The sequence below is a fragment of the Cetorhinus maximus genome, chromosome 7 (genome assembly GCF_964194155.1).
Source record: "Cetorhinus maximus chromosome 7, sCetMax3.hap1.1, whole genome shotgun sequence".
In the NCBI taxonomy this organism is placed as follows: Eukaryota; Metazoa; Chordata; class Chondrichthyes; order Lamniformes; family Cetorhinidae; genus Cetorhinus; species Cetorhinus maximus.
In genome coordinates, this window is record NC_135885.1 from 88572769 (window position 1) to 88599328 (window position 26560).

Sequence of the window (26560 nt, forward strand, 5' to 3'; positions counted from 1 at the left end):
CTGATCACCTTCACCCTCCAGCTCTCCTGTTTGTCACTCTCCTTTGTGTCTGCTAGCCACATGGCTTCGGGTGCTAAGTTCTTTCTTGTTGGTACTGCTTCCAGGTCAAGGGTTGCCATGTCACATGGATCAGCAGTTCTTATTATCTAAAAAAGGCATGATTGATCACTTTACGATTGATGCAAACTCTTAAAAGTCCTTTTCAAACACTCTTAAAAACAATTACAGATTCCACAGATTTTAAAGAAGTTACCATTCTTTGTTACTGCACTGCTTCTGAGTAAAACGTCGTTATACTTGGAAATGTAGTGAATAATAAGGAGAGAAACAAATTCCAGGAGGGCAAAAACAGGCTGGTAAAATGAGCAAACAGATGGCAGATGAAACTAAACACAGAGAAGGGACAGATTTTGGTAGGAAAAATTAGGAGAGGCAGTATGAATTAAATCTTAATGATGCAATTTTAAAAGGGGTGCAGGTACAGAGAGTCTTAGGGGTGTATGTACACAAATCTTTGAAAGTAGCAGGACAAGTAGAGAAGGCTGTTCAAAAGCATTTGTGATCATTGATTTTATTAATAGAACAACAAAGTACAAAAGCAAAGATGCTATGCTAAATATTTATGAAAAAGTGACTATACCTCAGCTAGAATATTCTGCTCAATTCTGGGCACCATATTTTAGGAAGGATGTTCATGTCTTGGAGAGGGTGGAGAGGGTACAGTAGTATTGTAATTACATTACTGGACTAGTAACCCAAAACCTGGACTAATGATCTAGAGAAGTGTTTTTAAATTCTACCACAGCAGCTGGGAAATTTAAATATAGTTAATTACATAAATCTGGAACAAAAAGTCAGTATTGATAACGGTGACTAATAAACTGCTGGATTGTGATAAAAACTCACCTGGTTCACTAATGTCTTTTAGAGAGGGAAATCTGCCAACCTTACCCAGTCTGGCCTATATGAGACACTAGACCCAAAGCCATGTGGTTAACTCATAATTGCCCTATGAAATGGCCTAATAAGTGACTCAGTTATTAAAGATGGTCAATAAAGGCTGGTCTTGCCAATGATGCCCGTGTCCTGTGCGTGAATGAAGAAAAAGAGATATACTAGAATGGCTCCGGGGATGATGCCCTTCAGTTGTGCGAAGAGACTGGAAAAGTTGGGGTTGTTCTCCTTAGAACAGAGGATGTTAAGAGGAGTTTGATAGATGTGTTCAAAATGATGTATAGTTTTAATAAAATAAATGAGGGGACATTGTAGTAAAAGGGTCAGTAACAAGGTAGAACTTCAAAATTTGCCAATGACACAAAACCTGAAGGTGTGGCAGACAATGTAGATGATACCAATTGACTGCAACAGGACATAGATAGGCTAGTAGAATGGGCAGACAAGTGGCAGGTGGAATTTAATATGGAGGAGTGCGAAGTTTTGGCAGAAGGAATAGAGAGGGGCAATATAAACTAAATGTCACAATTCCAAAGAGTGTACAGGGACAGAAGAACCTGGGAGTTCATGCCCGTAGGTTTTTGAAGGTGGTAGGACATGTTGAGAAAGCAGTTAGAAAAGAATATGGAATCTTGGACTTCCTAAATAGAGGTATTAAGTACACAAGCATGGAAGTTATGCTGAACCTTTATAAATTCTGGTTGGTCTACAACTAGAATATTGTGTGCAGTTCTGCCCACCACACTTTAGGAAGGATGTGCAGGTTCTTGAGAGGGTATGGAGGAGATTTATTAGAATGGTTCCAGGATGGGTGATTTTAGTTACAAGGTTAGGTTGGAGAAACTGGGGGTTAGTCTCCTTGGAGCAAAGGAGATTTGATTGATGTATACAAGATTATGCGAGGTTTAGATAAGGTAGGCAAAGAAAAGCTGTTCCTATTATTTGATGGTACAAGGAGGACACAGATTTAAGGTTTTGGGCAAGAGGTACAGGGGGAATGTAAGCAAGAACTTTGCTATGCAGCAAGTGGTAATGACCTGGAACTCACTGCCCATGAGGGTGGTGAAAGTGGAGATGATGGACGATTTCAAAAGAAAATTGGATGGGCACTTGAGGGAAATAAACTTGCAGGGCTATATGGACAGAACTGGGAAATGGGACTAATTTGATTGCTCAATAGGGAGCTGGCATGGGGCAAATGACCTCCTCCTGTGCTTTAATGTCTCTGTGTCTCTGTGAGTCACAAAGATTTCAGATTTTTTTATTCGTTCATGGGATGTGGGCATCACTGGCTGGGTCAGCATTTATTGCCCATCCCTAATTGCCCTTGTTCAGAGGGCATTTAAGAGTCAACCACATTGCTGGGTCTGGAGTCACATGTAGGCCAGACCAGGTAAGGACAGCAGATTTCCTTCTCTAAAGGACATTAGTGAACCAGATGGGTTTTTCTGACAATCAGCAATGGTTTCACAGTCATCATCAGACTTTTAATTCTAGATTTTTATTGGCAAAAGAACCAAAGCAATGTGGGAAAGCATTATTTTGGCACAGGAAGTTGTTGTGATTTGGAATACACTGTGTGAAATGGTAGTGAAAGTAGATTCAATACTAAAACTCAAAAGTAAATTAGATAGCTACTTGAAGAGGAAAATTTACATTTTCTCTGGGAAAAGAGCAGAGGACATTAAATGGAAGGTTCTTCAAAAGAGTGGGTACACACACAATGGGACAAAAGGCCTTCTGTGCTTTGTTATACTTTGCTTGTATGCTTCCCACCTACCATATTGGGAGGCTTCAGCACCCATTCAGCACCTGATTAAGGCATTGCACATTCAAATTTTCAGGTCATTACATGCTTTGTTGCTGATTCAGAGATTGGCATTATTTCACTTTTAACTGATTGCGAAGTTGTAGTTTTGTTACTGGAAGTGATTTGAAACCTGCTTTTTATGTGCGACAGTTTCTAATTTAGCAAAGTTGGAAGATGCAATAAATATGCCTGAACAAAGCATAAAAGGGTGAATAAATGCAAATAAACTTGTAAAATCAACTACTTGAAGCTGAAGTTGGGAATAGGAAAAAAATTGAATTATAAAGTTAGTTCTACCTGATATCCATACTTTATTTGGGTTATTGTTACTTTTGTGAGTTGTTCCATTTAATTTGACTCTCATCTGTATTGCATGTATTATATCATGCAACCTATGCTTTCCATAGCTCAAAACGATTGAATACAAACAGTAACATTTTGAAGTTAATTGCAACTTTGTCTTAGCAACTTTTCCCATTCATTGTGGCCATGAGCAACAGGTATGATTTAAGGGGTTATTATCTGGAGCAATTGACATAATATGATTCATATAATTGGAAAATACTTTCATGAAATAAAATTATGAATTTAAAATAATATTGGTGGCATGGAAATAAAAATGTTAAACGATTCTGTAACACCCGAAGATGTGGTGCAACAGTACAGGAAGAAAGGAACAGGAGTAGGCTATTCAGCCCTTTGAGCCGACTCTGCCATTCAATACCCCATCATGGCTGATCATGCACTTCAATGCCTTTTCCCCACACCATTCCCATATCCCTTTATGTCTTGGTATTGAGAAAACTATCAATCTCTACGTTAAACATGCTCAATGACTGAGCTTCCACAGACCTATGGGGTAGAGAATTCCAAAGATTCACAAGACTGAGTAAAAAAACAATTCTCTTCATCTGGTTCCGAAGTGGCTTCCCCCTTATTTTGAAATTGTGTTCCCTGGTTCTGGACTCCCCAAGCAGGGAAAACATCTTACCTGCATCTAACATGTCCATCCCTTTAAGTATTTTGTATGTTTCAATGGCTGCAATGATCTGACTCAAGCGTTGATGTTTGATATTCAGACAGTAACTGTCGCATTTAATTTGGCCTTTTCCAGGATAAGCAATGTGGTTATAATATTGCCACAGATTTTGTTCGATATTAAACAAGTCTATTTAGTAACTGCGTACGCTGCGCATCTATCGCTCTCTGGAGCCTCGAGAGTGAAAAAGACACTTTTCTTCTCTTCACTCCCGGCAAGAAGCGCAGATGAAATAACACGACCTCGCTATTACCGATATAAGCTGGCACTGTTTAACGAAAACTAAAATTTACTAATGGACATCGTCTCGCACCCAAAATAAATTAAACCCGCTTTCTAAGTAGTTTGCCATATTTGAAGCACAGGAAATCTGGAATGTAAAGATACTAGTTTGGAACATTCTTCATAGTGATTTCTTTTTTCATGAGTTATTGTATTCATCAGCAAGCACGAATAGAACATTCACAAAAACGCAAGTGAGTGCATATGCATGTGTGTGGTCCAGGGGGGTCGGACCGGTTAAAAATATCTGCGGAGTAACTTCGTAACACATAATATAGATCCAGCAAATAGTCACTAATTATTTAGCTTCACGAATAGTTATTCTCTACAGGGTTTAACTACTAGCGTTTGGATGTCAATGAACGTTTCATAGGAATACCAACGCTAGTTAACTGTTTAACTGCCAGCACATAGTGAATCTTAATCATTCTTGGTTTTCAAGTTTTGCAGTCACGGATTGAGGATTAATTTAGATTCGACATAGCTCAGTCACTTGATGTTTGGGAAATCTCGGAAACACAGTTCGTAAGCACTGTTGATTTTGTTGCTTGACAAAATGATTGTGTTCAATTGATTGAGATGCAAATATTTGCATTACAATTCGGGGGAAGGATGAATAATTTCAGCCATTAAACAATGTCATGAAAAATTCCCTTCCCTAACCTCAAATTCAATTAAATGCTGTGGGACAGAGGAAAAAAATACTGTAGTTTATGTTTACATCTTTTTAAAACTTTCAGAAACTCTGTACTTTTATGAGTTAATGTGTATTAAAGATTATTTCAGTTTCTGAAATGTCTTTAACACATTTTTATTATAATGTTTACATAAAATAGTATAAACTATGTATTTATTTCTGCAACCACGTTTTAACTGTGTATCAGTGATGTCTTGTGCCGAGCCGGTGAGCCAAATAAGGGGTTAGGAAAAGGGAGACAGATAAAGCCTGATCAAGATGTCATCGACTTTCTGCCGGACATCCAACCACATATACTTTACAAGAGCAAAATACTGCGGATGCTGGAAATCCGAAATAAAGACAGAAAGTGCTGGAAATACTCAACAAGTCCGGCAGCATCGGTGGAGAGAAACAGTTAACATTTCAGGTCGATGACCTTCCATCAGGACAAATACTTTTAAGTCGTTTCACTATGTTGTGAAAATAACACATTTCTACTTCTCATTTTCGCTTATTCTAATCTATAGTTTCAAATTATTCCTCAACAATGGGAAAATGAATTTTTAAGTACCTTATTTTTTTTTTCAACACTTGGAAGGGGGCAGGACTTAAGGGAGAAAATCTAGCGCATCCTTTTTCATTTTCGTTTGGCATCCTTTGCGTGGAGCGTGTTGAAATGCTTAGAATTTACCTTTGCGGGTTGATTCATTGCTACGATGTTCTTTTCTTATCAAGGGTGTGGGGTCCGGGCGTTTGCTGCTTTGTAATGTTTAACAATGTGCAGTTTAACATTCGCCATACCTTGTGTGACCCGTTTTAAGTTCACAGCCGCTCACTGTGGTGCGGAGTACCGCCAGAATAAATAGCAGAACCTCCCAGTGCAGCAAACTCTCTCCGCCGCCCCCCGCCCCAGGACAAACTTTCAGGATGGCCACAGCGGGATGGAAGCGATTCGGATCACAAATGACAGCAGAGGCAGCAGGATGGGGGAGGGGGAGAGAACAAGCGACTGAAGCCGATCCAGAATGAACAATATTAACGGCGCCGGGGGCGTTTCGAGGTCGAGGAGGGGGGGGAGGAAACAAATAGAAGTTTAAAAACCAACCCGCTCTCTCTCTCTCCCACCAACCAACCCCCCCCTCCCAAAATGTGAATGGGCTCCACCCAGGGGACGTCAGTGGTCACGTGAGCAAGCAAAGTTTGAGCTCGAGCACTAAGTTGTGAACTGGCTGCAAACTTTTGGTTGTGTTGTGATTTTTTTTTTGAAAAGAAGATTTTTTTTTTCCTCGCTATAAAATTATTGCAGTTGGAGTTTGGCGGCGGGACCCATGTCGAGTTGAAAACTTGTCGCCAATCGCTTGATTTAGCGGAGTCTTTTTTTTTCCCAAACAAGTAGTTTTATTAGTTTCTTGTGTGTGAGGGGGAATTGGAGAAGTTTGCAGATGGATTCGAATCAGCAGCCACCAGCTCAGCCTCAGTCAGCGCTGCCTCGGGCTGGTCACCAGATCGTGCATGTTCGGGGGGACTCGGAGACCGACCTGGAGGCTCTATTCAACGCCGTCATGAACCCCAAGAACTCGAACGTGCCGCAGTCTGTCCCCATGCGGCTCCGCAAACTGCCCGACTCCTTCTTCAAGCAGCCTGAGCCCAAGAGCCACTCCCGCCAGGCCAGCACGGACGGGGGGAACGCACAGCCGTCTCCCCCGCTGCAAGCTCAGCATGTGCGGGCTCACTCTTCGCCGGCCTCCCTGCTCAGCGCCGCCGCCGCTGCTGCTGCCGCCGCCGCCGCCGCGGCCGCTTCTTCCTCGTCCGCCCCCTCGACAGGCTCGGCCGGAGCCGGGGTTACTCAGGGAAGCGGTACGGGTCTGGGCGCAGCCCCCGGTCCCGGCTCCTCTCCTCACCTTCGGCAGTCCTCATACGAGTTTCCTGACGACGTACCTTTACCACCCGGCTGGGAAATGGCCAAAACCCCATCGGGCCAGAGATACTACTTAAAGTAAGTGATTTTACAGGAGAGTTTAGACGGTGGTTGTGTGGTTTTTTTTAGCTCCTTATGTTCCCCTAATTTGGAAACCAGCGTGAACTCATCACAGGGATATCGTTAGAAGCCTTTTTTCCCTTGCAATTTAATTTTACGAACGCTGCACTAGATCGAGTTACAAGACTCCTAGTTTTTAACAAACTCGTTAAAGTTCTGTGTAGGTTTAGGCAGCATTTCCTTTGAATTCAGCCCCGAACTATTAATATGGGTGAGTGTATATAAATATTTAATGTAAACTTACCGCCCTTCATATAAAGGGAAAATCTATATGACGACTGCTAAAGGGGGTGATGTATAGTACTGATTGGATTTGATTTAAATCGGTGCTCGTGAATCTGACGTGAGCCTGAGATCTTTGTAACAGCCTCCTTTAAACTGAAGCATCACTGCCCCTCGTATCCGAATGTAAAGAATGTGCTAGTTCTGTTGTACTTGGGTTTTAAGAATCCTCTTTTCAGGGTGAAAACAAGCGACATGGGTTGAAAATTTAAAGGTGGACGTGAGAAACTCCAGGAAACTTGTGCAGAGTTTGCAAAGTTCACGCAGGCGTTCTGCAGCTTTGTATTTCATTGCAAACGTGGGCAGTCCTTAAAACAACGGAAGCGATCTCAAAATAGCTCAAATGCTGGACATTAGCCTTCAGGATATTAATTTAATTAGACAAATTCACACATGAGCTGTCAATCCATTTGGCTGTTGAGGTGCTTGATCTAAATATTTGGTGTTCTCCCGTTCCAGAAAATTGTATAGATTGCATATCCAGGTTGTTCGATACATCAATAACTATCAACTTTTATTTGGCGAAACTCCTTTCGCCAACTGACCGCAGACAAAACTGCTACAAACTTTTCGTATTTTGATCTCTGTTGAATTCGTATCTCACTAGCTCATCCCCAGACTTTAGTCCAACAAATCCTGTAAATGTTTTCAAATGAGCATTTTAAAAGTAGTCGAAGGAGGCTCATCTTTTTTCACCTAGATACTGTTCTTTCCTTACGACTTGTGCCGTTATGGTTTTTGAGCTAGTGTATTTAATAAAGGCAGGGCAATCTGAATTTCGATAGTTAGAGCCCTCTCTGTCTCTCACAGTTTCATAAATGGTTTCAGTTTGATGCGAACCTGAGATCTACAGAAAGTTTTCTCTCTTTCTCTCTCTCTCTCTCTCTTTCCCCCCCCCCCCCCCCCCCACCCTGGCCAGTCAGCGAGCCATATCCATTTCAGAGTGTCCGATTACACCGGGAACAATAGCACTCTGTAGGAGCCTGAGACTGCAAAAGTCCACATGTCTGGCAGAAGTCATCTGCATGGGTCCAGCGTTTGTTCCCTTGCAGACAGCTAGAGTCAGTTATTGAAACAACGGCCGTGCTGACCAGGATGTTTCCTTAAGCAAACGAGTAACGTGGGGAGTGCGGACAAAACCTACTTACAAAGTTATGGCACTTTTTACCCTTCTCTTCCCGCCTCACCAGAGGGGAGGGGGAGGGGGTCGATACCAGCAGAAGCTGGGCCACAGTTGTTGGGCAGGCTATTCAGTTTTTCCACTTTTAAGCAGTGAAGAATATTTGCATTTCCGGTGGACATCCCAAATGACATTTTCAATTGTTGCTGTAATTTATTCGCTGATCTGGTATTTTAAATTGATTCATCCTTTCGTCCTACAGAAGTAACCATTTGTGAAGTCTATAAGTTTGCGGACATCCTTAGCAGCATGTATACATGTTTTTGAAAGTCTTTTTACTTTGAACTGTTAAACTGTGTTTTGTTCATCCTGATAGCAATCGCATTGACTGCAACTCTCCTCGATCACATCTATCAATTGATTCAGATGCAATAACATCTTAAAATAACCTTCTCAGCCTCTTTAAACTGCCCCATCAAGTCCACGAATCCATTTATTTGAATCATCTGCAGTCTTCTCGATTTTCATAACTTCTGTAAATAGCCTTTCGTTGAATAGATGGAACTGTTTTTGGTTATATTAATGTATTAATTAACATAAGGTGGTAGTCACTTTCTCCAGTTTTTTTTTATTTGCCGTGATTGCCTTTTACATAGACATGATGAGCTCGCAGGTTGGCCGTTCAGTTTGTCTTTTAGCTGTAGATTCAGATAGCTGCTATAAATGATCTTGCTTGGGTGTCCTGTGCGCACTCCATTGCGCTGCATTGCTACTTTGAGTTTAAAACAAATAAGCTCCACCTCACAGAAATGGATCGATTCTTTAAGAAAGTGAAATGTAAGGACTCTTTTCAGGTGCCTGACAGCTCTTAGCTTTTTTTTTTGCTAACGTGCATGGTGATTCAGCCCTCTGAAGATGGCTCTGCCCTAAGAAAGATGCATGATCTCTTTTCAAGGTCTTGGCCCTCTCTTCTCTTCATTCAATAATGGAGCTGGAACTTCATTTACACTTCTTCATGGAACAATCTCCTTCTGGCTTGGTAGTCATCTGCCAACCTGCAACATGGGCTTTCCAGCAACCTGTCTGATCTTTTTTCAAGTCTATGAACTCTGACCAGAGTGGCGTGCTGTGTTTGCTTGTGAAAATGATAGGTAATTTTTTTGAGTTGGGTTCTTATCCATCATTTTGTTGGCTGCAGAGCCACCCCCCCCCACCCCAGGGTGTTTCTCTTAAATTGTCAATAGCATCCTCTTTGTAGTTCAGTTCCATGATTTCTTGGATTTGCGGCAGGCTGGTGACACCAATGATTGCATTGGGCGCTAGTTTCCTACAGTTGGTCATTTCCCAGTATCCTTCCGATTTCGTGTGAAAGAGCAGCCAAAGCATGGAGTCCGAGCCCCGGAAGTCAGGTTGGGTGGCAACAATTGCCTCTTGGATGCTGCCATCTGGAATATCAGCAATCTCATCTCTTCAATGCAAATGCGTTCCAAATCTGCAATTGTGAACCTCAGCTAGATCAGCAGGAAATTTTGAACAGGAACTAACTTGGAATCACAGCCCAAGTCATTCAAAAGATTTTTTCCATTCAACCATGGAATGTAGGCTTTGCTGGCTGCGCCAGCATTTATTGCTCATCTCTAGTTGCCCGTCAGAAGGTGATGGTGAGCTGCCTTCTTGAAACGCTGCAGACCATGTGGTGTAGCTACACCCACAGTGCTGTTAGGAAGGAGTTCTAGGATTTTGGCCCAGCGACAGTGAAGGAATGGTGATATGGATCCAAGTCAGGATGGTGAGTGACTTGGAGGGGAACTTCCAGGTGGTGGTGTTCCCATCTATATCTGCTGCCTTTGTCCTTCTAGGTGATAGTGGTCATGGGTTTGGAAGGTGCTGTATAAGGAGCCTTGGTGAATTCCTGCAGTGCACCTTGTAGATGGTACACATTGCTGCTACTGTGTGTCGGCGGTGGAGGGAGTGAATGTTTGTGGATGTTGTGCAAATCAAGCGGGCTGCTTTGTCCTGGATGGTGTCAAGCTTCTTGAGTGTTGTGGGAGCTGCACTCATCCAGGCAAGTGGGGAATATTCCATCACACTCCTGACTTGTGCCTTGTAGATGGTGCACAGGCTTTGGGGAGTCGGGAGGTGAGTTACTCGTCGCAGGATTCCTAACTTTTGTAGCCACAGTATTTATGTGGCTAGTCCCGTTCAGTTTCTGGTCAATGGTAACCCCCAGGATGTTCGATAGTGGGAATTCAGTGATGGTAATGCCACTGAATATCAAGGGGTGATGGTTGGATTCTGTCTTGTTGGAGATGGTCATTGCCTGACATTTGTGTGGCGTGAATGTTACTTGCCACTTGTCAGCTCAAGCCTGGATATTGCCCAGGTCTTGTTGCATTTGGACGTGGACTGCTTCAGTATCTGAGGAGTCGTGAATGGTGCTGAACATTGTACAATCAGCAGCGAACATCCCCACTTAGTAAGCTGTTTTTATTTGTCCATCAGTATTCCCTAAACATCTAAATATGGGAGTGAGCAGCTTCTTGATTTAAAAAAAATCTAGTAATTGCTGAATGTTAGAAATTTAAACTTCACTTTATAACCCAACCCAATAGATTTTTATTTAGTCTACCAAGGGATTCTATTGATCTAAAAGATGAGGTGGGTTGTAATGCTGTCTGCAGGAACTACATGCTAGTTTGCAAATAATAAATTAGTGTGTACTGGTTACACCTTGTATGTGCTGCTGTATATACAGAAACCTTGCTGCTGCAAGTATATGAGTGTGCCCATATTGAAACCTCAGTTGTTGATTTACCAAGACTAACAGAATCTTGCCTTATTTAAGATGCCAGTTTTATTAAAGCATTGCTCAATGCATAGTCAGCATATGTTTGTACTGTAATATTTTCTGTCTGGGCTATTTATGACCTTTGTCCTCAAAGTGAGCTAAATAGTTGGAAACAAGACAAAGTAATGTTACGATGCAGAATGAGTTGCAAGAGCCTGTCATAGGGATAATTAAGAGAGGAAAAAAAGCTATTTCTGAGTACGTCTTTCTGAAGCCAATATTAATTTGTCATTGTATAGTAATCTTGCAATTGTCCCAAATTGGACCACTGCAGCACAAAATAAGTAGTTTAGCAATTTACAAGTCAAGTAAAGTAAGTTTGTAAGTAAATGGCTTTAATGATGAATTTAGAATGTTGATTGATGGTCATAACATATCTCAAAAGTTGAGAATTGGGGTGGGGAAGAGGGGAAGCAGTTGTTTATTCCACTAAACGAGTGGAATGTTTGCAACACTAAACCAGGTCCTCCAACGTTCCCTATTTAGTGCATGTTGAAAAAAACGTAAAGTGTGTTTACATTAAAACCTTTAGTCACTGCAGAGTAGATTTCACTTCACACTGGTCAATTTGCAGTACAAACCTGGTAGCCAGAAATGGCCCAAGTTTGGAAGTATGCTGGAGGATGTAATCCAGCATCAAATGTAGCTACATCGAACAAGGTTTTAAAAAGTGCTCAATAGATCCATAGGATTTCCTCAATCTCTTTTTAGCCACCCTGGATTTTGCATATTTAGATTGGTGCCTACATTTTCCAGAGCACTTGACGTGAGAATTGGATTTCCTGCTTGACTAGAACTAGCATAAGCGTCATACAAATTGCACAACAGTAGAATTCGAAACTAAGTTCATAAGATGTCAACTTAAAGAAACATTGTAATAGTCTTCTCTTTAGTAAAGCAATTTATCAGCAGATATGAATCCTTAAGTGGCTAAGTGCCGCATGCGCAGTACTATAATGAATAAAAGGAAAGTTGTAGTTAACTACGCTGCGGCCTGGTATGAGGATATATAAATATGAACATTGATTTTTTTTTTTGTTAGAACAATACTGCTTATGGGATTATACATTGATTATGAAAAGATGGTACATGGCACAGACTGCTTTCAGTAGTTGGGAGGACAAGAATGAGGGACTATAGATCAAAAAGAAAAGTAACTTGCATTTATATAGTACCTTTTCATGAATGCAGGAAGTCCCAAAGTCCTTACAGCCAATAAAATACCTTTTGTAGTGAAGTTGCTGTTGTGCCATAGCAAATACAGCAGCCAGTTTGAACACAGCAAGTTCTCTCAAACAAGGATATGATAATGATCAGATAATCTGTTTTTAATATGTTGGTTGAGAAATATTGACCAGGGCACTGGCAAGAATTTCCTGCACTCCAAAGTTGTGCCATGAGAAAGTTTTTAGGCAGACAGGACTTAGGTTTAACAATGCATCCATAGTGCACTAGAGTGGAGTGTCAGCCTAGATTTTCTACTCCGGTCTCTGAGATGGGACTTCGGTCTACAACTTTCTGACTTTGTAAGCAAGAATATTACCACTGAGCTGTGGCTGACCAGGTTTAATCGAAATTTGAAATAGGAGAAACTTCAGAATTGTGAGGATGTGGATTTCACCTCCAGAGTTAATGCTTGAGGCAGAATCTGTCAACCTTCATGATAAGATTGAATAGGCAGAAGAGAAAAGAGTTGGAATATGGGAATGGGGTGGATAAATGTGATTAGAACAACCGCTCCATTGAGGGTAAAAGCAGACATGAACTGGCTAGACCAAATGGCCTGTTTGTGTTGTAACATTGCCTGTTTTAAATAAGAACTTAAAAATACAACATCATTAGAGCTGGAAGAGACAGCATAACAAACAAAGCTTTACCTGAAATTATTGGATAATGTTATTTTGTTTTTCAGTCACTTCAGTGCTGAACTCTAATTCTCCATCTGAAAACACTCTTTTAACTCCACTATCCATCTGAGCAGAAAACACGATTGTTCACTGTAGCTTCAGTAGCAGCTTTTAAAAGAAATAGATTGCCCTTATCAGCCTTGCCAGCAATTCTCACACATTTATTGCTCATCCCTAGTTTTAAGTATGGTTGACTTTTTTCAACTGCTTTGTGAACTTGCTTTCTTCGCATCACTGGTAAGGATTGGTTGTCACTGTGTACAAGGTTGCATGTTCATCAAAACCTCACATTCATGAAATTTAAATATGTTTCCAGTTTGAGTGTCTTTGTGCTACCATAGGCAGGCAGTATGAAGCTATTGATGGCTTTTTCTCTGGACTTTATCTGATCCTGGGCAATCATTTTTTTTTATTATTCATTCATGGGATGTGGGCTTCACTGACTGGACCAGCATTTATTGTCCATCCCTAATTTCCCTTGAGAAGGTGGTGGTGAGCTGCCTTCTTGAACTGCAGCAGTTCATGTGGTGTAGGTACACCCACAGTGCTGTTAGGGAGTTCCAAGATTTTGACCCAGTGACAGTGAAGGGATGGCGATATATTTCCAAGTCAGGATGGTGAGAGATTTGGAGGGGAACCTCCAGGTGGTGGTGTTCCCATCTATCTGCTGCCCTTGTCCTTCTAGGTGGTCGTGGTTGTGGGTTTGGAAGGTGCTGTATAAGGAGCCTTGGTGAGTTTCTGCAGTGCATCTTGTAGATGGTACACATTGCTGCTACTATGCATTGGTGGTGGAGGGAGGGAATGTTTGTGGATATGGTGCAAATCAAGTGGACTTCTTTGTCCTGGATAGAGTCCAGCTTCAGTGCTGTACGAGCTGCATTCATCCAGGCAAGTGGGGAGTATTCCATCACACTCCTGACTTGAGCCTTGTAGATGGTGGACAGGCTTTGGGGAGTCGGGAGGTGAGTTACTCGTCGCAAGATTCCTAGCCTCTGACCTGCTCTTGTAGCTACAGTATTTAAATGACTAGTCCCGTTCAGTTTCTGGTCAATGGTAACCTCCAGGATGTTTGATAGTGGGGGATTCAGTGAGGGTAATGCCACTGAATATCAAGGGGTGATGGTTGGATTCTGTCTTGTTGGAGATGGTCATTGCCTGACATTTGTGTGGCGCGCATGTTACTTGCCACTTGTCAGCTCAAGCCTGGATATTGCCCAGGTCTTGTTGCATTTGGACGTGGACTGCTTCAGTATCTGAGGAGTCGCGAATGGTGCTGAACATTGTACAATCATCAGCGAACATCCCCACTTTTGACCTTATGATGGAAGGAAGGTCATTGATGAAGCAGCTGAAGATGGTTGGGCCTTGGATACTACCCTGAGGAACTCCTGCAGTGATGTCCTAGAGCTGAGATGACTGACCTCCAAAAACCAAAACCATCTTCCTTTGAGCTGGGTATGACTCCACCAGCAGAGAGTTCCCCCCTCCTGACTCCCATTTACACCAGTTTTGCTAGGGCTCCTTGATGCCACACTCTGTCAAATGCTGCCTTGATGTCAAGGGCAGTCACACTTGCCTCACCACAGGAGCTCAGCTCTTTTGTCCATGTTTGGACCAAGACTGTAATGAGGTCAGGAGCTGAATGGCCCTGGCGGAACCCAAACTGGGCGTCAGGTGAGCAGGTTATTGCTAAGCAAGTGCCACTTGATAGCACTGTTAATGACCCCTTCCATGACTTTACTGATGATGGAGAGTAACTGATGGGGTGGTAATTGGCTGGGTTGGATTTGTCCTGTTTTTATGTACAGGACATACCTGGGCAATTTTCCACATAGCTATGTAGATGCCAGTGTAGCTGTACTGCAATTTCTGGCGCACAAGTCTTCAGTACTAATGGCGGAATATTGTCAGGGCCCATAGCCTTTGCAGCATCCAGTGCCTTCAGCCATTTCTTGACATCACGTGGAGAGAATTGAATTGGCTGAAGACTGACATCTATGATGCTGGGGACCTCCGGAGGGAGCCAAGATGGATCGTCCACTCGGTGCTTCTGGCTGAAGATTGTTGCGAATGCTTCAGCCTTATCTTTTGCACTGCTGTGCTGGGCTCCTCCATCATTGAGGATGGGGATATTTGTGGAGCTGCCTCCTCCAATGAGTTGTTTAATTTGTCCACTACCATTCATGACTGGATGTGGCAGGGCTGCAGAGCTTAGACCTGATGCATTGGTTGTGGGATTGCTTATCTTTGTCTATCACTTGCTGCTTATGCTGTTTGGCACGCAAGCACTCCTGTGTTATAGCTTCACCAGGTTGACATCTCATTTTTAGGTATACCTGTTGCTCCTCCTGGCATGCCCTCCTGCACTCCTCATTGAACCAAGGTTGATCCCTTGGCTTGATGGTGATTGTAGAGTGGGGGATATGCCGGATCAAGAGGTTACAGATTGTGGTTGAATACAATGCTGCTGCTGATGGCCCACAGCGCCTCATGGATGCCCAGTCTTTAGTCACTAGATCTGTTTGAAATCTATCCCATTTTGCCCAGTGGTAGTACCACGCAACACAATGGAGGGTATCCTCAGTGTGAAGACGGGACTTCGTCTCCACAATGTGTGGTGATCACTCCTACTGATACTGTCATGGAACACTGATTTATGGTATTAACATTAACGTGGGTTTCAGAGCCGCTGCAAAATTTAAAATTCATTTTCCATAATATTTAAAATCAATTTTCAGACTTTTCATTAGCTTCCCTAATATTTTCACTGGTGACTGAAGAAGGCCATGTTAGCCAGCACTGAACTAAGAGTTAATTTACCTAGTTGTAAAACTATCTGTATTATAGGGTAAATGAATTACTTTGGCCTACTTGGGGTGAATTTAGTGAACACTTTTTTAAAAAAAAAAGTTGATTTAGTGCATTGTTTGTGAAGGATGCATTACAACGCAGCTGTGACACAATGGGTGGCATGCCCACTTTTGATTAAGAAGATTGCCAGTTCAAGTTCCATTGCAGAGATTTGAGTGCAAAATCCAGGTTGACTCTCCAGTGCACTGCCAAGGGAATGCTACACTGTTGGGGGTGCCTTCTTTCAAATGAGCGGTTGAATTGAATTGAAGCCTTGTCTACCCTCTGATCAGTTTAATGGATTCCACGTCCACAATTCAGTATGTTAGGAGGGACATAATAGTAGAGAGACTGACCATGTGGACAATTATGAGCTGTTTTAAAGAACCAGCATGGACTTAAGTCATCCCTAATGAATTTAACTCAATTTTTGAGAAGGTAACAAACATGATAGATGAGGAATGTTCCATGTATATAAATATCATCGACATTCAGAGGGCCATCATCTTCTGATGGCTGTTCACACAGTTGAGGCTCGTGGAATAGGACGGCCAAAGGAGGACCTTGGATGAAAAAATTGACTTAAGACAGAAAATAGTGAGTCATGGTAAATGGTGGCTTTTCAGATTGGAGGATGGTGGACAGTGGTGTTCAGTGCTAGGATTGCTGCTTTTTTGATTATAGATGAAAGTTGTTTATTTGTGCTGCAACACTATGGGGGTGCACTTCCTGCACATGCTCAGTTGTAGTGTCAGTGTTAGAGAATTTGGCCGGCAAAATTAAAGCAAACAAGTTGGCTTGACGCAGACTAACAGAGTTCAAGTTAACCATTTTAGATCTGAGCAGTCCTTAACCAGTTGCAAGGCCTTGTATCTAGTCCACATTTCATTTAGTAACAGTAAAACATGCTTCTGATGGTTCAGTAAATGAAGATACATAATCAGGAGATTTTGGAAAATGAGATTCTGAACTTCCAATGTGGAGAATTGATTGTAATATTTAGTTTTAAGGACAATTTTTTGGCAAAATAAATAAAATTTAAAAATTCATTACCCATTGTGGGATTTAATGATGACCCTTGGATTAAGTGTCCCATTATTTATCAATTGAGCTACCTGGGCTGCATAGAAGCTCCAGGCACAAAGGTTTAATACATTGGATTTAGCCTACGGAGGACTTTAACCTCAATTTTAATATCTATCTAGGTCAATCAGTAAGGTTTTAAAGACCCACAGTAAGGTTTTAAAATTAGTGATGCACAAACTAGATGTGTAGATTGTCTGTTGTGGCATAACTCTGAATATTTTAAACAAGATCCAAACTCCTGCCGCCAACTAGAAAGGTGTCAACAGCAGATGCACATGCGCTGGCGGTCGCAATGTGGGTTAAGTGCACATATGCAACTATCCCTGCCACATTTCCAGTAACAGCAGGAATTAGTGAAAGATAAATGACTTGAATATTAGACACCAAGTGAAATTCCAAAATTTACTGATATTGAACTTGGAAGTGTGGCAGACAGTGAAGATAATGCCAATTGACTGCAACAGGGCATAGACTAGCAAAATAGGCAAACAAGTGCCAGGTGGAATTCAATACAGGCAAGTGTGAGGTGATGCTTTTTGGCAGAAAGGATAAGAAGAGGCTATGGACTAAATGGCACAGTTCTAAAGAATGTGCAGGAACAGTGTGTATAGATGGATCTTTTGAAGGTGGCAGGGCATATTGAGAGAGCAGTTAGCATAGCAAATGGGACCTTGGGCTTCATAATAGAGGCATTGAGTACAAAAACAGGGAAGTTATGCTGAATTTTCATAAAGCTTTGGTTGTGCTAGAGTATTGTATCCAGTCCTGGTCACTACACTGACGGAAGGATGTGAGACTCCTAGGGGAGATTTGCCAGAAGGGTTCCAGGAATGAGGACTTTAGCTAGAAGGTTAGGTTGGAGAAGCTGGCACTCTTCTTCTTGGAGCAAAGGAGATTGAGGGGAGATTTGATAGAGATGTACAAGATTATGACAGGTGTGGAAAAGGTAGAAAAATTCCTATGGTGCAAAAACTAGGGAGATAGATTTAAGGTTTTGGGCAGAGGGAATGTGACAAGAATTTTTTTTACACAGTGAGTGGTAATGGAACTTGCTGCCTATGAGAGTGGTGAAATCAGAGATGAATGATTTTGAAAGCAAATTGGATGGGCGCTTGAGGGAAATAAGCTTGCAGCACTATGGGGGGTGGAGCGGGTTTCTCTTTTGAGAACCTTCAGCATTCTCAGATGCATCCACCAGGTCCTGGTGACTTATCAACAAAATTAAATACAGCTTGCTGTCTCTTTCTTTATCCAAGTCAGTTGGGGATGCCAGCAAGCACATCCTGCCAATTTGAGTACGTATCCATGATCCCTATCTCTATCCATAACCAAGTCAATTGGTTGCCTCAGAACTTTAACAGTCTATGTGGAATGTTGTTATGGAGATTCATAGTTAAGTTAGTTGGCACAATTGATAGAACAGATGGGAATAGAAACTTGCAAAGTGACATTGTTTGAATGGATAGAAGGAATTCAATGTGGGGAAAGTGGAGATCATACACTTTGGACCTTAGAAAATGTTAAGATCTATCTTAAAGATGAGGGAATCCTTAAGGATCAAGGGAATACAAAAGTGTTTAAGATGATTAAAGGAAAGGATTTGATGGGGTCGAATGAAATACTCTGATGGGAGAGCTGCGAACAGGGGGTCATAACCTTTATTTAGAGCTAGGCTGCTTTTGGGGGTGGGGGGTGATGGTAGCCTTTCACATAGAATAGTGGAAATCTATAATTCTTTCCCCACCAAAAAACTGGGGAAAACTCTCCTTTTCCTCTTCAAAAAATAGGATAATTGAAACAGCAGTAGACCATTCAATTGCTCACGGACGTTCTGTATCTTAACTCCGTTTCCTACATTGGTTCCATTATGCTGAACGTTCTTGCCTAAGAAAAATCAATCTGTTCTGAAATTTTCAAATTAAGTTGCCTTGAGCTTTTTGGTGGGGAAAGAGTTACAGATTTCCACTATTCTATGTGAAAGGCTAACATCATCCCTAGACAGCCTAGCTCTAAATTAAAGGTTATGCCTCTTGTTCTTGGCTTTCCCAGAGTATTTCATTCCACCACATCAAATCCTGTCCTTTAATCATCTTAAACACTTTTATTAATCTTCTGTATTCAAGGGAATACAAGCCTGGTCTATACAGCCTTCCTCAATTTAACCCTTTCAGCCTAGTACTGTTCTAGCGAATCATCGGTACTGCACTCCCTTTATGCTAATATATGCTTGCTGAGGTGCAGATCCCTGAACTGCATAGTAGTAGTGGTAGATTCCTTATTGTTTATGTCCACACTGTAAGCGATTTCAAAGGTCACACTTTTCACAGCTAAACCTACATTAAGGAATTTGATTATTGTGGAAGGTGGTGAGCTGCTGCCCTCACTTTTCTTAAATTAATTGATGGCATGTGGGCATTGCTGGTTAGGTTGGCATTTATTGCCCAATCCTAATTGCCCTCAAGAAGGTGGTGTGAACTGCCTTCTTGAACCGTGGCAGTCCATGTGGTGTAGGTACATCCACAGTGCTGTTAGGGAGTTCCAGAATTTTAACTCGGCGACAGTGAAGGAACGGCAATATATTTCCAAGTCAGGATGGTCAGTGGCTTGGTGTTCCCATTTCCATGCATCTGCTGCCCTTGACCTTCTAGATGGTAGTGGTTGTGAGTTTGGAAGGTGCTGCCTAAGGAGCCCGGGTGAGTTCCTGTGGTGTATCTTGTATGTGGTACACATTGCTGCCATTGTTCGTCGGTGATGGAGGGAGTGAATGTTTTTGGAAGGGGTGCCAATCAAGCGGGCTGCTTTGTCCTGGATGGTGTCAAGCCTCTTGAGTGTTGTTGGAGCTGAACTCATCCAGGCAAGTGGGGAGTATTCCATTGCACTCTTGACTTGCCTTGTAGATGGTGGACAGACTTTGGGGAGGGGTAGGGGGGTGGTCAGGAGGTGAGCTACTCACCACAGGATTCCCAGCATCTGACCTCATGTAGCCACAGTATTTATATGGCTAGCCCAATTCTGTTTCTGGTCAATGGTAACTTCCATGATGTTGATAGTGGGGGATTCAGTGATGACAGTGCGATTGAATGTCAAGGGGCGATGGTTAGATTATTTCTTGTTGGAGATGGTCTTGCCTGGCACTTATGTGGCTTGAATGTTACTTGCCGCTTGTCAGCCCAAGCCTGGACATTGTCCAGGTCTTGCTGCATTTGGACATGGACTGCTTCAATATCTGAGGAGTTGAGTGGTGCTAAACATTGTGTGAACATCCCTACCTCTGACCTCATGATGGAAGGTTGGTTATTGATGAAACAGCTTTTCTGGTCATTAATGGCATTACTTTATGTGGGACCTTGCTATGTGTAAATTCACTACCATGATTCCCAAATTTCAAAAGGTACTGTTATGACCTGCATGGGAAGAATGCGCATATGATCTAGCCTGACTACTCCGCAGGCCGACCCGTTAATTAAAAGGTTAATTTTCTTACCAAAATAGCCTATCGTTTATTTCCCCTACTGGTGCCCAGAATAAAAGTCTTCAACCAGTCATCTTTTAATGAACTCAGAACGACTGTTTATTATAAAACAAAACTTATTTTGAGCAAGTTGCAAATACTGGTTAACACACAATTGTAATTGGGAAGTATAACTATCTATTTCTTCCTAAACAATTCCCACAAACAGCCTCTGCAGAGATGAGCTTTGGAGGCTGACCGTTATAAAATGAAGAATAAAGTTTGCAGGGTCTTGACGCTCTTGACCTGAAGTTCCTTTGTGGCCCTGATGGACGTCTGGGAGTTCTCTCAAACTGATCTCAGCTTTGCAGGTTCAAATGCAGATCAGTTATATTCACATGAGGGTTCTCTGGCTACAGGTTGAAAGCCACATGCACTTTCAGGCAAGGTAGAGAGAGAGATAGCCAACCAGTTAGGGAGCCTTACTTCCTCAGCTTGTTCTCCAACAAGACTGCCTTCAAAACCAGTAAGTTCAAAACTTAGGCTCCCCCCCACCCGCCCACCCGGCCATGTGATTACCAGCAAGTTACTAGCCTTTCCTCATCAATTGAAGTGATTGCAGCTCAAAACAAGCAACCAAATCTTCCTCACCTACCATAAAGGTCACGTGATTTCTTGGAAGAGGCGTGCTTGTTGACAGTTCCTAGTGAACTTATGACCTTCTTTAAAAAAAAAAATCCCAGGTCAGCATCCAACTGTACAGATAATGCAGAGTCCTTCCATTTTATAAAAGAAAAATTCAGTCTTGAGAAAGATGATTCCAACATTACCTCATTTGGTTATAAAATGCTTTGGGTCCTCGAGTCTTGAAAGGTGCTTTATAAATGCAAGTCTTTGTTTCCTTAAAGCATGTTCTGGATTTTTAATTTGAGTTAAGCCACTGTATCTGCTACAGGAAAAGATTGTTGTCTCTAATTTAAGAAAAAACGTATTCACTGTCTGTTACTTCCCTCTACTTTGTGCCCTCAAGGTTTGGGATAATCCAATGCCATGAAGATTGTGTCTTCTCGGAGCAAAGTTAACATACACGTTTAAATGGGGAACAGGAGATGCTTAAATTACAGAAATGATATTGTGAAACTATAGGAAGCATAATTAGAGAAATAAGACATGAGACAGAGTGTATATGAACAGCTTAAATAGGTCTAGTCAGGTAGATGGAAGGGGAAGAAGCATGCAAGTGCTGGGAAATCAAGCCAGACTCCAATGGTTCAGAGCCATGAGAAAGGGGAAAAAAAAGTCACCTAGTATGCAGAACCACAAGGTTCTAACAGTGGTCCCACCCGACAGAGAATAGTTGTGGATGAAGCCATTGCAGCTTTTAATTGACGAGTAAATAAATGTTCATAGCAGAGGAAGGTATATGACTAATTGTAAGACAGTGAGTGGGCTTAGTTTAACATCCTGCCTGTGTCAACTTCTTACCAGAGCAATGAGCCAAATAGTATCTTTGTGGGATGGGAAGGCCATTTTTATTGCCTACATTTGGTCCTGGGAAGGTGGGATGGGCCTTTTTGAACCACTGCAGCCTTTGTGGTGAGGGAATTGAGTGTTTTGACCTAGTGAAGATGAAGGAACAGTGATTCATGTCTGAGTCAATGTTGTGTGACTTGGAAGGTGATGTTACCAAAACATTGCTGTTCTTATCCGTCTAGCTGGTAGAAGCCATGGGTCTGGGAGAATGCTCCTTTTGTCCTATAAACCTCTATGTAGTTCATTGTGAATGAGTTTCAAAAGGAAATGAAATCGCCCACTATGCTAATGTCACTTGTTATGGTAGCTCAGCAATGGGGAGTACTACAAGTTAAAATGTTTACATGCTAGTCAGTGGTACGTTTGTTGCCCCCTTTTGTTTTCCCTTTTTTCCTGGCCCCAACCAAATGTGCATCTTTCTAAAAGCTGCACGTTGTATTTTTAGGGCAATCTTGTATTAACAGTCTACACACAGAATTATGTTTTCGGGGCATATTCCCCCCCCCCGCCCCTTTGCATCTACACTGCTGTTTGTTTCCATTCAATACTTGATGTTGATTTCAAACAGTTTTCTCATCTTCTGTGATAGGGTGAGCATTTGAGTCTCATTTAAAAAAAAACGCTGACTGCCTCTTGTGAAGCTGTCGTTTTATGACACTGTTAGTAAGACAGAAAACACCTGCCTTTATATGGAGCCTTAGCACAGACCTTGGAAACACCCTAACTGAATTCCTTTGTAGTTGTTGTACAAGACCCCAACAGCTATTTTTAATTCATTTATGGGATGTGGGCGTCATTGGCTAGGCCAGCATTTATTGCTCATCCCTAATTGTCCTTGAGAAGGTGGTGGCGAGCTGCTGCAGTCCATGCGGTGTAGGTACACCCACAGTGCTGTTAGGGAGGGAGTTTCAGGATTCTGACCGAGCGACAGTGGAGGAACAGCAAAATATTTCCAATTCAGGATGGTGAGTGACTTGAAGGGGAACCTCCAGGTAGTGGTGTTCCTATGTGCCTGCTGCCCTTGTGCTTCTAGATGGTAGTGGTCACGGGTTTGGAAGGTGCTGTATAAGGAGCCTTGGTGAGTTTCTGCAGTGCATCTTGTAGATGGTACATACTGCTGCTACTGTGCATCGGTGGTGGAGGGAGTGAATGTTTGTGGAAGGGGTGCCAATCAAGCGGGCTGCTTTGTCCTGGATGATGTCAAGCTTCTTCAGTGTTGTGGGAGTTGCACTCATCCAGGCAAGTGGAGAGTATTCCATCACACTCCCGACTTGTGCCTTGTAGATGGTGGACAGACTTTGGGGAGTCAGGAGGTGAGTTATTTGCTGTAGGAGTCCTAGCCTCTGACCTGCTCTTGTAACCACAGTAATTTATATGACTAGTCCAGTTCAGTTTCTGGTCAATGGTAACCCCCAGGATCTTGATAGTGGGGCATTCAATGATGGTAATGCCACTGAATGTCAAGAGGCGATGGTTAGATTTTTCTCTTGTTGGAGATGGTCGTTGCCTGGCACTTGTGTGGTGCAAATGTTACTTGCCACTTGTCAGCCCAAGCCTGGATATTGTCCAGGTCTTGCTGCATTTGGATATGGACAGCTTCAGTATCTGAAGAGTCGCGAATGGTGCTGAACATTGTGCAATCATCAGCGAACATCCCCACTTCAGCAGTGAGATTATTCTTAGTGGTGGCGTTGAGGGAAGAATGTTGGCTAAGACCAGAGCTCCCTGACCGTTGTATAGTTCCATCAGATCTTTATCCACCCAAGCCACTGAAGTAGACTGCTGAGGCCTGGACTTGACGTCTCATCTCAAAGATTGCATTCCTGACGATATAGCATTCTCAAAACCCTGTACTGGATAGCATCTAGATTATGGTTCGATTTTGTATTAGGAGTAATGAGTCAATTAATGCTCACCATTGTTATGGAGTAAATCAGATAGCATAACACATGCAGCTGAACATAGAAATCAGGAAGTTGATGTCTGTTGTAAGGCTTGTGTGGTTGAACATAAACTGTGTTAACACAACTATATACATATCTCCCAGTTGTAGCCCTGACTAGATACTATCTTCATGCCTACTTCTCCCAGGCTCTCGAAACAAAGTCTACCATCATGTGACTCTCTACATCATAACATGGGCAGTACTGTTCTCCAGGCCCACATTAACCCTTGCTCTGCTGAACATCCTTATACTACGATATCTAATTTGCACTGCTCCTCCACAAGCTTCGCTACGCTGATTCCTCACTGAGAAACTCTGCTTTCAAACACATGGATGGCAGGAAGATTTTATACTTGTCCACTGAGCATACTAGAAAAGATACACTTTATCTTTTACAAATGTGGTGTCTCATTCCTTAAGATTTGAATTCCATTGGGTTTTTATTTATTTTACTTTCATCTTTTAGTCCACCATTTTCCCCCTCATTCTTTTTTATGTAGGATTTTACATTGAATTAAATATTGTAATTTGTACTAATTGCATTTGTGCGTGTGGGCCTGACTGCCTACTTTTTAGGTAGGCTAGAGCAGCATATTGGTACTCCAGTCTATTGAGCTGCAATGGTAAGGTGAGAGACTCCTCTTGCAGTTTCATTCACTTCATCAATGTGGGCATTGGTAAGGCTGGTGTTTATTGCTCATCCTTAGTTGCCTGAAACAATTGAGCTTGCTAGTCTACTTCAGTGGGCAGTTAACAAGCAAGCAGTTTTTATGACCACTTAATAGCCACTTTTACCGATATCAGCTTTTTACTTTCAAATTTCTTCAACTGAAACACAATTTTCAAACTTTATGGTGGGATTTGTTTGTTTTTGGATTGCCTGTCTAGTAACTTCACCATTGCCATGCCTGTTTTAATTTCCACGTATAGCTGCTTTCTGTATCAGCTAAGAGAGACACCAAGAGGATACTTTGCTCACATCTCTGCCAGAAGGGAAGAGGGAGGTAAATTAAGGTGGCATAGGTTGATACTGTTTCAAGTGTACCTTCTTTGTTAAAGTAATATTGGTAAAGGCCTCAGAAGGACCAATCTTTTATGGTGACCAGAATAAATCTAATTCTGATTTCAAGTTTTTCTAATTTCTGTTTTCTAATCATCGAGATTTCCTGTTTATCTGCTTTCATGTTACCTGGGATGTGATCGTTTGTGAAAAGACTTAAGTGGGGAAGAGTTGGGAGAGGCCCAAGTAAAATGTAATGCAGCTTACAAATTTTTAATAGTGATGTTTAATTACCTAATCAAGTGAAATCTAAACCTCGGAACACTGACAGGCAAATTCACTATAGTGTTCATTTAAAACAATGCCCACATTTAAACTATCACTTTTATATTTTGCAGTCATCTGAATGCTATATAATCAGTTTAATGGAGGTTTTGATTTCCACCGGCCCTTGACTCCACCTCAACCCGACCCCACCATCAGTTATTAAAGCTGAAGATGTTCTCCATAATGATTGTTAAAGAATGGAATAAGTGGTAACTTCAAAGTTCTGGAACAAAGTGTATAGCAATCACATCTGAAGACCTACATGAACCATATTTTTCTCAGATGTTAGAAATTCGGTGGAGTTATTTTTAGTGTCCTGCTGGAGGGTATTGCTGGAATCCTGTTTTACAAAGTAGCAAAACAATCTGGATATTGCATGTCAATTTTTATTGATCTTCCTGCCCGCAGGCACTGTGGAATCAGGAGTTGAGACCCACTACTGTTATGTTTTGCCTTTTTTTAATTTTCCTTAATTGCTTGTCTTTTGTTTTAGGTGGGGAATGTTAAGCATTTTAGCTGCTACAGTTCAAAGCACAACAGAGTTTTGTGTGGAAGCAGTGACACCAGTTGAACAAGTTTGACTGTGTTGCAGGTTATACCTCTTGCTTCCTTTCCTTTGAAAAATGAGAAGTTTCTTTGCAAGTTGTTACGAGTTTTTGACAAACCATATGTGGACAAAAATACCATCAAAGTGCAAACATTCACCCAACTCAACATCTGATATTCAATTTATGGAATAGTTGATAGCAAAGATCTTTTACCCCTAGTTTGTTTTAAAGCTGGCATTTTTGTGGGTGTCCTGTTCATGAGTGTGCCGGATTTCCAACTAGACCATACTTCATCTTATAGACTCATTTGAAGTAGCTTAGTGGAGACTTGTACATGGGGAAGAGAAGGCAAAGCTGTTTGGGTGGAGTTTTTAATTCTAATGCCCCTCGTGTCAACCATGAAATCCATGAGGCATTTGATGTTCTAGGCCATACTGATTTTCAGAAGATAGTGTGGACTTTGAGGGAGAAGAAAGAGAAAAAGGATAAATTGTACAAATAACACTGGAACCTTGTTTCTTTTTGGAGTCTACTTAAAAAAATATTGTTCCTCCCTGGATAAGGGTTTTTCAGTTTTTAAATAAAGCCTATTGAAATGTGAATGCAATAACAGTTCACTGCTTTGTTTTACTTAGAATTGTCAACATTTCTAAAATGGCCGGTGATATAGATCTCTGGATATTGCTTGGTTAAATGGTATAAGGATGTTTTTATTTACGTTATAGAAGGCTGCTTGCCCTTTCTACTAGTGGGAGGTGAAGAATGTTCCCTGATTCTAGAACAGAGGTTCCCAACTGCTTGATGTGATAGTTTGAGTTGTTCAAAAAATTGGATTCTGAAGAATAACATTTTTTTGTGCAC

The 26560-nt window shown here is 41.8% G+C and overlaps 1 protein-coding gene across 3 annotated transcripts in view; it reads left to right on the plus strand.

Moving 5' to 3' along the window:
* The first annotated feature begins 5945 nt into the window (after positions 1 to 5945).
* The window catches only part of yap1 (Yes1 associated transcriptional regulator), a 156710-nt gene continuing 136095 nt past the window's right edge, over positions 5946 to 26560 (plus strand). Inside the window, exon 1 of one of the 3 annotated variants that reach the window (XM_078545822.1) lies at positions 5946 to 6760. In XM_078545822.1, coding sequence (XP_078401948.1) covers positions 6207 to 6760 — 554 coding nt within the window. In that variant the 5' untranslated portion in view covers positions 5946 to 6206. Of the gene's footprint in view, positions 6761 to 8303; positions 8433 to 26560 lie in introns of those variants that run through there. The other 2 variants (XM_078545823.1, XM_078545824.1) reach the window with 2 other exon arrangements.